This window comes from Rhododendron vialii, chromosome 2a (genome assembly GCF_030253575.1).
Source record: "Rhododendron vialii isolate Sample 1 chromosome 2a, ASM3025357v1".
Lineage (NCBI taxonomy): Eukaryota > Viridiplantae > Streptophyta > Magnoliopsida > Ericales > Ericaceae > Rhododendron > Rhododendron vialii.
In genome coordinates this window covers 24,904,185-24,921,738 of record NC_080558.1, presented here as the reverse complement: position 1 = coordinate 24,921,738, position 17,554 = coordinate 24,904,185, and the positions used below count along the sequence as shown (strand labels likewise).

At 40.4% G+C, this 17,554-nt stretch overlaps 1 protein-coding gene across 1 annotated transcript; it reads right to left on the bottom strand.

Annotated features, from left to right (window-relative positions):
• Positions 1-16,235: 16,235 nt before the first annotated feature.
• Positions 16,236-17,182, bottom strand: LOC131317338 (uncharacterized). Its single transcript, XM_058346895.1, has 3 exons — positions 16,681-17,182; positions 16,413-16,536; positions 16,236-16,275 (listed from the first exon to the last, which is right to left on the bottom strand). Exons 1-3 carry the CDS (start codon positions 17,180-17,182, stop codon positions 16,236-16,238), a joined length of 666 nt encoding a protein of 221 aa, XP_058202878.1.
• Between the last annotated feature and the right edge of the window lie 372 nt (positions 17,183-17,554).

Genomic DNA, 17,554 nt, shown 5'->3' with positions numbered 1-17,554 from the left:
ACTTATTTTTAAAAAAAATTGGAGACGAAGAGGGCCGGGCCCAAGTAGCGGTCCCGAGCGCTCGGGACCACTTCTGAGCGGTCAGGAATGGTCTCAAAACCCTAGCCCCATTTTGGTTCACGTGCCAAGCTTTCAATTGCTCGCGCATCTCTTCTTTTCTGAATTGCATTAATTTTCGATTAAATTACAAAATCAATCTCAGTCCTGACAAGCACACGCGTTGAATTAAGGTTGTCGAAAATAATTTTAATTGTTGATGCATTTTTTGTCAAGTAACACTTGAGCACTTAATTTAAAAATCAGCGAAGTTAGTCAAAATTTCATTGATCATCAAAGTTTTTGCCAGATCGCCTTGTTTGGTAAGGAAGGTGTATTTTTTTCGCATACTTTTCCAAATTAAGATGATGCGTGGGCCCCTCATGTGTTGATCTCATGTCGAATCCTTTTCATAAATGCGTTTTGCCCCAAAGAACTACGCTGGGTTGACCCCTGCAGAAAAAGGTACATAGGCAACCCGAAAGGGCATGACCTCATATTGCAAACATTCATGCATCTTGTATTTGTGTTTTTGTTTGAATTAAGGGTTCAGTATGGCTCAAATTGAGCTGTCTCGATCTTTGGGCGCCACTCGTATCCATACATGATGCCGAGCGCCGTCCAAAGGGCAACTGTTGACACCCCAATTTGAACCTATTGAAATCCCTTAATTTGTGGCTTTGTGGCTCCCCCGATGAGGAATTTGGATTGATATGAGCACCGGTTATAGTGGAATCTTGTTTCTTGGGATTTTAAAGATCAAAATCAACTCAATAAATTGGGTCCCAAGCGCTCAAGACTTATTTCAAAAATCCAAATTTTGCTCACTCCTGAGCGCTCACAATTTTAACTCCCAAGTGCTCAGATCTATTCCCGAGCGCTCAGGTCAACAAAATTCTCCATGAAAATTTGAATTTCCAACTTTTTTAGCAAGCACATGGCAATGTTTTGTTCCAATATTCGGTCTTTGCTACAGTATTTCATCAGAGAAATTAGAAGACCACATTATAATGTATTATGTCATTTCAAGCATTTTTATATTATTTTATATAATTAAAATTCAATTTTCAAATTCAATTTTTCTTGGCCTATAAATAGCAGCCTTAATGCTGCATTTTAGGCACCTGAAGAAACCATGAAAATACTGCACTTACACTCCCTCATTTTCAAAGAAAAATCCACTTTGCAAAGGAAAATACTCTCCAAGGCTTGACAAAAATTAAAACAATTTCCAATATTCCAAGGAAAATTCTGAAAGTTAGAAGTTGCATTCAATCCTAGTTATTGGAATTTCTCCACCTCTTTCCACCTTGAAAATCCATCTAGGAAGCAAGAGTTCATTCAAGAAGGTAGAATCCTTTTTCTTTTTTAAACCTCAAAAGGCTGTCATTCGTCTGAGGGAGGTCATTAAGTTCACTCTAGTCCACAATACTGGATGTATGGCTGAATGACCTTAGTGTAAAAACAAGGGCAAAAGAGCTGCAAACGAAATTTTCAAATAGGCTCTGTAATACTCCAGAGCGCTCAGGAGTAATTCTGTTCACGTTTCACATTTTTTCTGTCAAATATTCAAGGAAAATGAGGGTTTTATGAATCCAATACCTATTATTTCTAAATTTTGTTGTTAATTCAGATTTCCAACTGTTTCCAATGACCTTTCATTTTCAGAAAACAGGATGAAAATAATGTGTTAATGTAAACATGATAAAACCACATTTTCTTTGAAAATTCTTTTTCAGAAGAGTCCGTTTAGTCTTTAAATTCAAGTGCAATGAAGCAAGGCTTGGAAAGCCACGACTAGTTCTTTGTTGTTCAAGTTCTCCGCTGAGCAATGACTAATATTTATGTTGTTCCAATTATTACAGCATGTTTGTCTAACCAGAATTTGCAGGATGGAATAGCAGTATTCCTGAGCACTCAGGAGTGCATTCCCGAACGCTCGGGGATATTCTCAGAAAGTGATCTCCATTTTTTTTTATGCGTTATTCTATATTTAGCATTATTTCATCAACATACATTGTACACCAGCACATGCCAGCACTTTCTATTTTGATATACACATGTGGACACTTGCTAAGTGTTTAATGCAACAAAGGGCTTTCAAAAAATCCTGCAAATGTTTAGTAGAGATCGATTTTAAATTGGGCGAGGGGGGTGCTATAAAACCCTTCTCCCCTCGTAATATGGCTTCCGAATCCTCAAACGAATCTCTGGTTTTCAATTCAAAGCAATCATTTTTCAATTAAAATGGTTTCTTGGGTGGCAAACTATAAATTCAGCTGGCGACTCATCAATTTTTCAAATCAAAAACATGTTTTTTTTTTTTCGGGCCGCCCTGATCCACCCGGGGCTGTGGTAGCCCACAGGTCTCACATGTTCTCAGTCGACTGATAGTGAAATAACTCTGGCAACAACAACCCGGTGAACAAAAAACAAAAAACTTGTTTCTTCGCTGCCTAGGAATTGATTTGGTGAAACCTAAGTTTTGAGCACTGAATCTGAGTTGCATGTTGAAGACGATTCAAACGCCCTAAAAAATGATTTGATCTGAATTCAAACGGACGTCTCAAGTTTAAGGGGGGATGAAGAAAAGTAAACTTGAGAATATGACTAGCCACTAGCCCATGAAAAGCACGTGGAAAAATATTGGGCAAAAGACTTTAAGCTTTCGTGATTGTTTTTGCGATTGATCCAAATAAATGATGTAAGGGCAAAATATTTATAAAAAATTAGTCTAGGGTCCATTATAGAGAACTTGTAACCCAGTTAGTCCACTTCTAATGTTTGTAATCCATCTAATCCACTAATATAGTTTAGTAAGGTCTTAAGTCCACTTTTAAAAAAAAAGAAATTAAACCAAGACAAAAATGCCCTCTTAGAAGTGGACTTAGGAGGTTTGAAAAATGCTATAATGGACTTATGAAAAATTCTCCCAAATATTTATGATTATCAATGGCATGAGTCAAAACACATTCGTCCGTGTAATTTTGATTATTTGATTATTGAGTTGTAATTTCTTGTGGAAGAAATATCAAGCAATTAGATCGAGTCGTCTATCGGTCTCCCAACAATCACGCATGTGACTCGGCTTTTCTAGTCAAGACTGGAATCATGGAGAAACAGAAAGTGGGAATTGAATAAGGAAACAATATATGAAAGAGGGTTTTGCTCGTGCAAAATCTCAAGCCTTCAGTTTTGCTCGAGCAAACGGGCGATACAACAACTTATGGTCCTGTCTATAAATATCGACCCATTAAGTTAAGAAACGTGACAAGCATCGAAATAAAAGTGGAGAACTCATATTTCTCATCTCCCAACACTTTTGGTGGCTAAGGTTTGTACACCTCGAAGAATAGTGGAAGTTTATCAATTCATACGCTCTAAAGAATCATCTTCGAGGGGTTTTCTACTTCAACAACAATCAATCTTTGAAGAAAAGCCCTAGGAGGATTCCTAGACAAGTTCAAGTCCTTCGGTGGAATCCGGGAGGCAAACGGAAGGCTCGTGGATTCGAGGCAGCAGCGGTCAAGCATTCAGAGAAGTGTGCGTGGATTCGGCAAGAGCGTTTAGGTTTAGGTTTGTGGAGTTCAAACTTATCGTAAGAGTTCTTGTAACCTCGTGTTTAGTAGTGCTTGATTTCTTCTTGTGGTTTTTACCCTTTCAGGAGTTTTCCACGTATATCTTGGTGTTCGTTATTTGTTTGCTTTCTGTTTGTGAGATTGATTTTGTTTATCACATAGTGAATCGTTGATTGAGATTAAAATATAGCAAATCTTTAAACCTAGGCAAGCTAGGAATTTTTCAGTTGGTATCAGAGCGGGTCGCTCGTAATATTAGGGTTTATTCCTAGAGCGGATCCTAATTTTTTTTCTCATTTGCTATTATGGAAGCCCCTAATAACTTTGTTGCTAAACCTCCTCTCCTAGATGGTTCTAACTATGCATATCGGAAAGCCAGAATGAAGGCTTATTTGAAATCTCAAAACAATCGTGTCTGGCTCTCAGTTGTTAATGGCTATACTGAGCCTACCACAACTGTGGAAGGTAAAACTGTTAAAATTGTCCGAAAGCTTGATGAGTCTTGGGATAACACTAATCACTTGAAAGCGACTCATAATTCATGTGCCCTTAATGCTATTTTTAGTTGTGTGTCGATATCTGAGTTTCAACATATTTCAACTTGTGAAATAGTTAAGGATGCTTGGGATATTTTATACATCACTCATGAGGGGAATAGTCAAGTGTAACGCCCCAAATTTTGGGAACGTTAAATAAACATTTTCCATTGAAAACTAAATAGAGTTTAGCTCATTATTCCAACATAACTCCCATGGGAGCACTTTTATTACACAAGGGAAGGGACACTAAGGTTCCTAACTACAGCTCCATCTGCTCTTCCATCCTAGCCAGCTCTTCTGCTCCAAAATCCTCCAAGGTGTGCAGTTCACCCTATTCATCTACCAAGTTTGACACATTATACGAGCGTCGCCACCAATATAATATGTCAGGGTCACCAAAAGGTAACACCGTGAGCGACGAAGGCTCAATAGAAAACCTAGATTTTCTACCAAAAGTATTTACTAGATTTTGTTAAAATACCCATATATAGTTATATACACATGCCTAAAGGACATATGGTATTATTCTAGTATATATAGTACCTCACCCTTTTATCCATTGGTCAATAACTACTAGGGAAATTATTACCCATTGGATAATAGAGTTAGTCTTACCAACAAGTACTAGGGTTTATTAAATAAATCATTTCTTAGATTGCCCATGTGATGATATACTTATATATATATATATATATATGTGTGTGTGTGTGTGTGTGTGTGTGTGTGTGTGTGTGTGTGTGTGTATGTACCTTATAGATTTAATACCCTAGATTTCCTAGGTACACTAGTACAATATTATAATAAGAACATGTGCCAATTTGGACTATTTTAATAAGGGATTTTGATTTGGAAATCTACCTAGATTGCATGGTACACACTTATATATATATATATATATATATATGTGTGTGTGTGTGTGTGTGTGTGTGTGTGTGTGTGTGTGTGTGTGTGTGTGTGTGTGCTTGGACTTATATATATATATATACTTACATTATTACAAAAGTACACATGTGTTTATTAGAATAGTTTAATGGGAAAATCTTGACTTGAAATCCCATTAGATCACATAGTACCTTAAGTACATTCCTATATATATGTTTACTTGTAGCTAGAAGTGTGTGTGTGTGTGTATATATATGTACTAGTGCTAGGAGAGAGAGAGAGAGAGAGAGAGAGAGAGAGAGAGAGAGAGAGAGTGGCCAAGAGAGAGGGAAGGAGAGAGAGAGAAAGAAAGAAGAAGAGAGGGAGATTTGGTTGTACCTTGACTTGACTTCCATGATCTTCTTACATCCTTTCGATCTATGGTTATATATTATTTCAAGCAAAAATCTATCCTCCATTGTCCTTATATGTACAATTGCCAATATAAAACCTTGTACCATCCTCCTTCCTTCCACCAATCTTTCCAAAATCAAATCCAAAGTACTAAATCTAGCCATGCAAGCCTAGAACTAGGTAGAAAAGTGCAAGCAAACCCTTGATCTTTCAATCAAAGCATGACAAAAATTCAAGATAGGAGAGAGAGAGAGAGAGAGAGAGATTCGGGTGAGAGGGAGAGAGAGGGCATGCTTGGCCTATAAATAGCAAGCTCATTCAAGCTTAAACTCACACCTTCACTCCTTGCTCCAACTTCTCTCTAGAATTTCTAAGCTTTCCAAGTTCCAAGGTTCAAGTTTCTTGAGTTTTCTTGAAGTTCTTGAGAGCTACCTCCAAACCACCTCCAAAAATCACCCATAGATCTTTAAAGTAGCCTAGTTTAGTTAACAAAGTTGTTTCTAGGAAGAGAAAATCCATCTCTATTCCTTTCGAAGCACTTCGGAGCCATTACGCCGCCGATTCGCAAAATCAACCACCTATTCTCAAAACCGACCAACCGCCAAGAACTAAGGTAGAATCCCTTGTCCCCTAACTCAACGTATAGCATAGAACCGTATGTTGAAAAAAATAGGATGTCTTTATTCTTTAGTTCAAAGTATAACATGAAATATTTTCAAGTAGATAAGGTTATCTATCGCTTATAATGTTTATAATGCACAATGGTTAACAAACTCGTTTTGCTAATGGTGGTATGAACTTGTTGAATAGTGAACTTTTACTTCAATAAACATGTGTTGTTTTGAACTTCCCACAAAGGAAGAAAGAACGATTTTTTAAGGATAAGACTTTATCGTTTGATAGAAGTATTCGTATTTTGATCTTTAGGATGGCTATGAGCATGCATACATGAATTGCTTGCATTACTTGTCTTGTTGTAAAGCATATGTGATTTTCACTCCAAAGGCGTCTGTACATGTGGCGTTATGCTTTAAAGTTGTATTTGAGCATGATTAGTAATATAGAGTTGGATGATCTTGCTAGTTTAGTTTCAAGATTACAATGAATGATTTGTGATTTTGTATGTGAAAAGTCCTACCGCGGAGTCGTTGCATGAAAGCGAGACATGAAAATCGAAAAAGTAGAAACGTGACACCTAAGGTGTGGTTAATGTAAAGGCGTGTTTTGAAAAGGGTGAAATGTTTTGGAAACCGCAATGTGGCCGGACGTGGTAGCCCATTGTGTGGTGTGTGTTTTGTGTGCCAATGGGAACCCGGTGCGGTGGAACCATTGTGAGGATACTCGGGAGACCGGAACGGCGAAACTGAGGTTGGGTGTGTGACTTGGTTATCCGCAGAGAGGAGCCAATGCAAAGTGTGCCAATGGGAACCCGGTGCGGCGGAACTATTGTGAGGATACTTGGGAGACCGGAACGGCGGAACCGAGGTTGGGTGTGTTAAAAAATGATTTTGGGAATGTGGAAAATGGTGACACGGTCTACGACGAGTTGCATAGGAGAAACTCAGAAAATCATGGACACCAACGTTAGTTTGAATAGTAAATGCGGATGTGTCATTCTTAACTGTTAATCTTATGATTTAATGTTTGTAATTTAAGGGTTAGTGGGTATGAGTTTTCTATTGAGCCTTCGTAGCTCACGGTGTTACCTTTTGGTAACCCTGACATATTATATTGGTGGCGACGCTGGTATAATGTGTCAAACTTGGTAGATGAACAGGGTGAGCTGCACACCTTGGAGGCCTTTGGAGCCGAAGAGCTGGCTAGGATGGAAGAGCAGATGGAGCTGTAGTTAGGAACCTTAGTTTTCCCTCCCTTGTTGGATAAAAGTACTCTTGTAAGACTTTGTGATGTAATAATGAGCAGACTCACTTTGTCATTGTAATAAAATGTCTTATTAACATACCCAAAATTGGGGGCGTTACATCAAGTGAGACAACAAAAACTTTAGAGTATTATCACTGATTTTGAGATGATACGGATGAGTGACAATGAGACCTTTGTTGATTTTTATGCAAGGCTGACTGAAATTGTGAACTCAAGCTTTAACTTAGGTGACCTATTTCTCAAGAAAAAATAGTTAAGAAAATCATGCGGTCTTTACCTGAGAGGTTTATTACTAAAGTTGAAGTTCTTGAATGTTTGCCTAATTTTGATTCCATGAAGGTTGAGGAAGTTGTTGGCCACCTCTTAACTTTTCAAACTAAATTGTCACAATACAGACCTCAAAAAGAGAAGAACAAAAATGAGGAAAAATTCTTGGCTATTTCTAGTTTTAAAGATAGCTTCAAGGTCTCAAATAGTGATGACGATGAATTGGATCAAGAGGAAATGGCTTTGTTTGTTAAAAAATTTGGAAAGTTTTTTTAAAAAGAATAAAACCGTTGGTCCTAGTTCAAAAGATAAGAATGGTAGGTCTTCCAATGGTAAAGAGAGGAAAGAGAGCAAATCATCTGGTCCCCAATGTTACGAGTGCATGGGGTTTGGTCATATTGCCCAAGAGTGTGCTAACAAACAGAAAAATAAATCCTATAATGTCAAAACTTGGGATGACATTGACTCTGATGAAGAAGAAAATTGTAAGGGGAATAGTAAAGTCATGGCTTAAGGAGCTTCTATGCATCCTCATGTGAGTGAGTCTAAATTAGGAGATGGGAGAGTGAATGATGAAGATTTGAGCAATAGTGAAAGTGAGGAGGAAGAGAGTTTGCAAAAAGCCTACAATAAACTTTTCAAAGAAAGTCTGAGGTTGACTAAGACTAACATTAAGCTATCTAGTGAAGTGAAGATGAGTGATGAGTCTTACGTGAAACTCAAGCATGAGTCTTAGGTGAAACTCAAGCAAGAGCTTTTGGAAGCTCAAGCTCGGGAGAGTCAAGTCGAGAATAATAGGGACTCTTTATTTAATGAACTTGTGGAGATTAAAAGCACGAATGTGAAACTTAGTATTGATTTGCATGCTTATTTTGAATCTAACACATTACTTGAGTTAAAGGTAGCTAATTTGCAAGCTGAGCTTGACAAGGCCAATGCTTTTTTAAAAGAATGAATGCAGGTTCAAAGAAATTAGAAGACATTCTTGGTGCTCAAAGACAAACAAGTGACAAGTCAGGCCTTGGCTTTCATGAAGCTTCATCATCTGAACAATTCGAAGATAAAGTAAATGAAGCAAAGTCTAAAGAGGTAAATCCTAAACCTAATAGCATTAATCTTGCTAAGAAGCCTCTTTATGTTAGAAAAGCTAATGTTTCAAAATTTGTTCCTACATGTCACTGTTGTAGTGTAAAAGGTCACATTAGACCTAATTGTTTCCAATTGCATGGTTACTTTCCTCGTGCTCGTATCACTACTAATCATGTCAACATTAGGAGTATGACACCTGAACCTATGCCTAGCAAACCAAGTAGTGCAGTGCAAGTTAAGACCAGACTTATTTGGGGGAGGAAGTCAGACTTGAAATATCGAGCGAATATATCTACCAACCATTTAGATGACACTGGATCATCTGGAGGAGTAGACCTTGCCTTTTAAAGGCTTGCTCTTAATTAATTGTATCCAAAGTCTAGGTTGATTTTCTTGTCTATCTTATACCTAGAGCTTTGATTTTTTTTAGTTGTGCTTAGTTTCTTATCGCACTTAGTTTATATTGGTGTTTTTAATTTTTTTTAATTGTGTTCCTAGACTGCCATTATTTTTTTTAGGAAAGCCAAAAAGATTTTATTTTTGATAAATGATTGAAAAAGACAAAAAACATTCGCATATACCAAAAAAAAAATTTTAAAAGGCAAAACATTTTCTTCGCACTGAGCATGCTGCACTTCTTGATGTCTTTGCTATATCTCATACTAGTGCATCTCATGGTTCATACTTGTCATGCATGCCTTCTCAAGAGCTACTTTCATGAGAAGTTCATCGAAAAATCATGTGTTTGGCAGTCATTGCATGTGTTTGTACATGCCCATTGATAGCCTTGAGAAGTTGATCCTTATCTCTTTGGGTGAGTATTTGTCCTTGTGGTGGACACCCTATGTCATTCACCTTAGGTATTGACCTTTGACTTGCTTACCCCATGTGAAGTCGATTGGCTCGGTTTGATGGGTTGAAAAAAAAGAAAGAAGAGAAAATATAAAGAATTGAGACCTGAGGAAATGGCTACCTCTATGTGCATGTGTAAGCTACCATTGCCTTGCACCTCATGTATTTTTTTTTGCGTCATGGATTTAAGCTACGGCCTTAGATGTGTGAAAGCCACCCATGATGGTGCAAAAATATTGTGTGATTATTTGGTATAAAGTTGGGATCTCTTGCGGGGGAGAATATCATGTTATATACTCACTTAACCTCTTTTTTGATATGATCATACTTCAAGCGGGTTAGAGTTGGTCTGCCACCCTTGTGGAGAATGATGTAAGTTGGTCCCTTCTTGGTTGATATGACCTCATAGCGATGAGTTGATTCTATTGTTAAGGCTATCATTGCACACACTCACTATGACACTAGGATGATTTCATACCCATGGTCGTTCTTTGAAATTTTCTTAGGGTAGCTCCTTTGAAAGCAATTATTACTTGGGGTACCATGCGATGTTTCTTTTGTGTGTGATATATCTTGGTGATTGAGTGCTTCATGGTATATTCTTTTGTCTCTTTGAGATCCCTTTCTATGGGAGCATATCTTTGTTTGGTGAGTGGGAGTATCTTGGTTTCATCGATATATCTGTGTTTATACCTAGTCTATATGCGCTTAATTGATTTCTTTGCGTGTCCTAGCATATGTTGTTCATTTATCCCTGCTCTTCCTTTGTCAATACATGACAAAAAGGGGGAGTAGGATGTTATGGGATCTAACTGTGTGCTTGTTGAGAACATTGTAGGATGATCATTGTGATTGTTGGGATTAGGTGTTAGAGGTGTTAGACTTTTTATTTGATGTGTTTTGTCATGTATTGCCAAATGGGGAGATTGTAAGGGCAAAATATTTATGATTGTCAATGGCATGCGTCAAAACACATTCGTCTGTGTAATTGTGATTATTGAGTTGTAATTTCTTGTGGAAGCAATATCAAGCAATTAGATCGAGTCGTCTATCGGTCTCCCAACAATCACGCACGTGACTCGGCTTTCCTGGTCAAGCCTAGAATCATGGAGAAGAGGAAAGTGGAAATTGAATAAGGAAACAATATATGAAAGAGGGTTTTGCTCGTGCAAAATCTCAAGCCTTTAGTTTTGCTCGAGCAAACGGGCGATACAGCAACTTATGGTCCTGTCTATAAATATCAACCCATTAGGTTAAGAAACATGACAAGCATCGAAATAAAAGTGGACAACTCATATTTCTCATCTCCCAACACTTTTGGCGGCTAGGGTTTGTACACCTCGAAGACTAGTGGAAGTTTATCAATTCCTATGCTCTAAAGAATCATCTTCGAGGGGTTTTCTACTTCAACAACAATCAATCTCTGAAGAAAAGCCCTAGGAGGATTCCTAGGCAAGTTCAAGTCCTTCGGTGGATTCCTGGAGGCAAACAGAAGGCTCGTGGATTCGAGGCAGCAACGATCAAGCATTCAGAGAGGTGTGCGTGGATTCAGCAAGAGCGTCTAGGTTTAGGTTTGTGGAGTTCAAACTTATCGTAAGAGTTCTTGTAACCTCATGTTTAGTAGTGCTTGATTTCTTCCCGTGGTTTTTACCCTTCCAGGGGTTTTTCACGTATATCTTGGTGTTCGTTATTTGTTTGCTTTCCGTTTGTGAGATTGATTTTGTTTATCGCATAGTGAATCGTTGATTGAGATTAAATGTAACGCCCCCAAATTCTGGGTACGTTAATAGGGCATTTTATTACATATGTCACGTACTCGATTTTTAACATAATTATAAATAATTTACATAATAAGAATACTCACAAATATCCGTACGGTACCCAAAAGACCACTGTGTTCTCATTCCCTTAATTACGCTTCCAAGTTCACACGGTTCCAAAATATTACAATATCAGCTCGACGGCCCCAAATTATCATAAGTAGCGAAGTTCGAAAGAGAATTAGTGGTTACAATATTCCGAGTCAAAAGAATTACAGTTTAAGTTACAAATACATCTTTCAAAATAAATTTACAAAGATGAATAGGTAACTCCTTCGGTTAGCTTTCAAAAATAATGTCCATACTCCAAGCACGCCAAGCAATGCAAGCTATGGTCCCGGGTTAGCACCTAAAAATAATATAAGGCTTGAGCTATACTAGCCCAGTAGAAAAGTCTACGCAAACTCTATATGCAAATGAGTGAGACGAATGAACGAATGATGGAAAAATCAAGACAACGGAGGAAGCACAATTATCATGAACGAGTGTCCCAAAATCTCCGATCTTTCTTTTATTCAACCCATAACCCATACTCGTTCAGCTTATGTCTCAACATGTCGTGTCGTTTCTGTGTCTGAGCTGAATGTCCTGCCAGGCTAATTTTGGGACCCTGATATTCCCTGCCAAGCACCTACCTTGAAGGTTAGGCCTTGAGTAATTATTTTGAGCATTAGCTCCTGCCAGGCTAATTATGGGACCCTGATATCCCCTGCCAGGCACCCACCTGTCGATGGGCCCCGAATGTTCGCGCGTCATTCGCAAGCTCAAGCGTATTGTTTGTACAAATGTCGTGCAAGAAGCTCATTTGTATCATTTCGTGATTCCACCAATTTAAGTAACCCGAGGTGCATTTCCCGTAAATTTTCAACGCAAACATGGCTGTCAATCACTTGTCTTATTATATGTATATATATTATATTTATACCCATAGAATGGTCAAAGGCTATAGGAAGGAAAAAGTTTTCAACGGCATCAGAGAATTTGAGAATTGACTGGTGGCCTATCGGTAGGATTTGGGAATCTACCGGTAGAAATCCAAACAGAAGGAACAAATTTTGGTCCACAAGAATTCTACCGGTAGAAATAAAAAGGGTACCGGTAGGTGAGAAAAATTAGTAGTCCTACCGGTAGGGAACAAGTCCTAACGGTACAAACACAAGACAGTGAGTACACATTTTTAAGGCCACAAAGTTCTACCGGTAGAGGAAAATATCCTACCGGTAGGAATTCGGAATTTTGGCGATTTTTCATCAGATAACAGATTTTGATCCAGACCAAACAACAACCAATACAAGCTCAAACAAAGCATGGAAGTACTCAAATAAGACATAGGAGAACCCAAATAACATATAAAGAGAGGTATAATTTCCTCCCTCGAGTATCCAAACCAAAATCAAGAAGATTGTGCAAGCCCTAGCTTCCGGAATTCAAATCAAGCGAAAATACTCCGAACCAAGCCTTATCCAACGAGATACAAGTCCCAAAATGCAAGTAGAAAATGGTTTGGGAGTTGATTGGTATGGGTTTTTGAGTGATTGGGTGAGAGAGATCGAGAGACGAGAGAGAGCTGGGAGAGAGATGAAAAGAAATGGGAAAAAGTAAAAAAAATCCCCTAGGAGATATACACGACTCACACATGCACAATTACACTAGCACCCAATATTTTCAACTTCTTTCACATTTAACCTCCATATCCACATTTACGACATTTTCACCCTTTTTCTTCAATTATAAACATTAAAAATAAATAAGAAAATTTACGGGTCTCTACATCCTACCCTCCTTAAAGAAATTTCGTCCTCGAAATTCAAATAAACGTGCTCACTACGTCATGCACCACTTATACATGCAAGGTCTCAATCACCAATATTATGCAACATGTTAAACATTAAAATACTTCAATCTCGAGTACTCACATTGGGTTACTCCGGGAATAAATGTGGATACTTCTCTCTAACCTCATCTTCCCTTTCCCACGTCGATTCCTCGCTACCCTGACTTCTCCACAAGACTCGCACCAATGGTATCGTCTTACCCCTCAACACTTGATCGCGCGAATCTAGGATACAGACCGGTTCTTCCCCATAAGACGCATCGACCTCTAACTCGAGTTCGGACCACTCCAACACATGTGATGGATCCGGTTCGTACTTCCTTAACATAGACACGTGGAATACGTCGTGGACACCCGATAGCCTCGGTGGAAAGGCCAAACGATACGCAACCTCCCCGATCTTCTCAATAATGTCGAATGGCCCGATATAACGCGGCAATAGCTTTCCCTTTTTCCCAAAATGAGACAAACCTCTACGCGGCGATACTTTGAGGAATACATGATCCCCTTCTTCAAATGACAACGGGCGACGACGACGATCGGCATAATTCTTTTGTCGGCTTTGCGCGGTCAACAATTTTTGGCGAATCACCTTTACTTGTTCGGTCATTCTCTCTTGAGCTTCCTTAAGGCGTTGACGAATTACTTTCAAGCTCTCAGAGGTCTCCTTAATCATGTCTGGTCCTACAAGCGTTGCCTCTCCCAGTTCGGTCCAACACACAGGCGATCGGCACGGTCTCCCATACAAAGCCTCATACGGTGCCATTTCGATACTAGATTGATAGCTATTGTTATACGCGAACTCAACTAATGGCAAGTGATCCTCCCAACTACCCCGAAAATCCATCACACAAGCCCGAAGCATGTCTTCCAAAATCTGAATCGTTCGCTCGGATTGCCCATCGGTTTGGGGATGATACGCAGTACTAAATAGAAGATTAGTGCCCAAAGCGGCTTGCAAACTCTGCCAAAAATGCGCGGTAAACCTCGGATCTCAATCGGACACGATGGACACGGGAATCCCATGAAGTCGAATGATCTCTCGAATATACAAACGGCTAAGCGCATCAACGGAATCGGTAACCTGTATAGGCAAGAAGTGAGCGGTTTTGGTCAATCGATCCACAACTACCCAAATAGCGTCATGCCCTTTCGGTGATCTCGGCAAACCCATAACGAAATCCATAGTCACATGCTCCCACTTCCACTCAGCCACTGGTAATGGTTGTAACTCCCCCGCGGGTCGTTGATGTTCGGCTTTCACTTGTTGGCACGTGAGACACTTGGACACAAAAATCACAACGTCCTTCTTCATTCCGGACCACCAAAATTGTCTACGCAAGTCGTGATACATTTTCGTTCCTCCCGGGTGAACGACTAACGGAGAATGATGAAACTCTCGTAAGATTTCTTCCCGACATGAAACGGGTAGGAACAACTTTCCTTGATAGCGCAAGCTTCGGTCGGCGTGAATCATCCACCCTTCTTGAGCGTTTCCACTAAGGAATCTAGTACGGAGTTCCTCTGCTTCTTCATCATGTTGTTGAGCCTCAATTACTCTCGTCGATAAAGTCGATTGCACCGTCAAGTTGCATAACGTGACCCCTTCTCGAACTTCCTCAAAGTGTATAGCATAGGAGCCCAAATCGTTTATTGCTTTCCACTCATGCATCGCTAGGCTCACTAGATGTGTCGGTTTTCTACTCAATGCGTCAGCCACAACGTTCGCTTTCCCCGGGTGGTATTGTAATTCGAAGTCATAATCCTCCAAATGCTCCATCCAACGACGTTGACGAAGGTTAAGCTCTTTTTGAGAAAACAAGTATTTCAAGCTCTTGTGATCGGAAAAGACTTCAAATCTCTCACCATACAAGTAATGGCGCCAACTTTTCAAAGCAAATACGACGGCTGCAAGTTCTAGATCGTGTGTCGGGTAATTTCGCTCATGTGTTTTCAACTGTCGTGACCCATACGCTACCACTTGCCCCACCTGCATCAACACGCATCCCAACCCTTCCTTAGACGCATCACAATACACAGAGTAGCCAACTCCACGTTCGGGCACAATCAAAACCGGCGCGGTAGTCAATCGCTTCTTTAACTCCTCAAAGGCTGTCTCACACGAGTCACTCCAAATGAAACGGGTACCCTTACGTGTTAATTTAGTCATTGGTGCCGCTAAACGAGAGAAGTCTAAAGCAAAACGGCGGTAGTACCCGGCCAAACCCAAAAAGCTTCGAATCTCAAACACGTTCTTCGGTCGCTGCCAATTCATAATGGACTCTATCTTTCCCGGATCAACAGACACTCCACCTTTCGAAACCACGTGACCCAAAAATTTAACTTCGGATAACCAAAACTCGCACTTACTAAGCTTAGCGTATAGCTCGTGCTCTCTCAAGAGTTCAAGGACAATGGTGAGATGTGATTGGTGTTCCTCCCCCATAGGTGAATAGATCAAAATATCATCCACAAAGACGACGACAAAGCGATCAAGATAAGCACGGAAAATGCGATTCATCAAGTCCATGAATGTAGCTGGAGCGTTCGTCAATCCGAAAGGCATAACAACGAACTCATAATGGCCATAACGAGTGCGGAAAGTGGTTTTAGGAATGTCTTCTCTACGAACCCTCAACTGATGATAACTGGATCTCAAGTCATTTTTGAAAAACAAGTGGCACCCCGTAGTTGGTCAAACAAATCATCGATTCTAGGCATAGGATACTTGTTCTTAATGGTGACTCGGTTTAGCTTACGATAGTCGATACACAAACGAAGTGAACCATCCTTCTTTTTCGCGAAAAGAGCTGGTGCTCCCCACGGAGACGTACTTGGACGAATTAATCCTAGGTTCTCCAGTTCTTGTGACTGAGTATTTAACTCTCTCAATTCGGCGGGTGCAAAACGATACGGAGGTATGGATATAGGAGCGGTACCGGGAAGTAGATCAATGGTGAACTCAATCTCTCGCTCGGGAGATAAACCAAGTAACTCTTCCGGGAATACATCCGGGAAGTCGCAAACCACTAAGGGTAACTCCCCACGCATGGAGGCATCCTCATCTAACGTCAAACTCGCCAACAATGAATAAACCGACCCTAGCTCACGAGGCCCACATAAATAAGGTTCCAATGGTTCCCGACGGTCCCCAAAGAATTCAAAATAAGGACCTTCGGGAGGACAAATACGAACTCGACACTTGAAACAATCGATGGTAGCATGAAATGTGGATAACCAATCCATTCCCAGAATAAGATCGAATCCCGACATTCCCAAAACAATGACGTCGAATACGAAACGACGATCACGAATATTCAACTCACAATCTTGACAAATACGATCAAGAGGCGTTCTACCCCCTAAAGGTGTCTTGACAAACAAAGGATGGCTAATAGTCTCCGATTCCAATTCCAAGGCATACACAAATGATGCAGCAATGAAAGAATGCGATGCTCCAGAATCAAAGAGTACTTTAACGAATGAGTTGAATAAAAGAAATGTACCCCTCACAACAGTGGTCTCCGGAGCCTGAGAAGAAATAGATGGGATAGCAGAAGTGATGTTGAAAACTCGTCCCTGGGTACCTTGGCCCTGCACAAAACCTCCCCTCTGACCAGAACCCTGAGTAGGCGCGGAAGAACTCGCTCCCTTATCGATCCCGGAGCTCTGAGCTGATGTAGTCTGGCGGAAGTGAGGCTGCTGCTGCCTCAAAGTGCCCCTGAACTGTTGGCCTGCATTATGCCCTATTCCCTGTTGCTGCACGGAACTCGACTCGCTACGCACTCCCGACCCCTGAGAACAGTTCCTTGCGAAATGATCCGCTTTACCACAGATATAACAAGTTTCCCCGAGGCGAGGACACTGAGCACGAACGTGTCCAGGTTGGTTACACTTGTAGCACATAGGTGGAGGTCTAGGCAAAGCACCTCGAGTCCCTAAAGAAGAAGGCGGTGGCCTAAAATTCGATGAACTACCCTGCGGTGTCTGAGATGGTTCCCTTGCCATTTTCCTCCCTTGGCTTCCAAAGCTCCCCGATGAAGAACTCGTGTTCACGGTTTGTTGTCATGGTTCCCAAACTCCCCTATTCCTTTGTGCTTCTTTCGGTATCTCAATACTTCTCGCACACTCAACTACCTCTGCGTATTTAGTCTTGCGTTGCACCATTACCATTCTCCTCACGGTATTATGCAGTCCTTTCTCAAAGCGTCTACATTTCCTCTCTTCCGTCGCCACCTGTGGGCACGCGCCCCGGAAGTTTGCTCGATTTATAAAATCGGGCGCGGCCCTTTTTCGAAAAAGTGCGGCGAAACGCCTCGATTTAGAGTTGCCACTCGGGTTTTAGCGGTGAAAGCACCCAAGGAACCGAACTCGAAAACG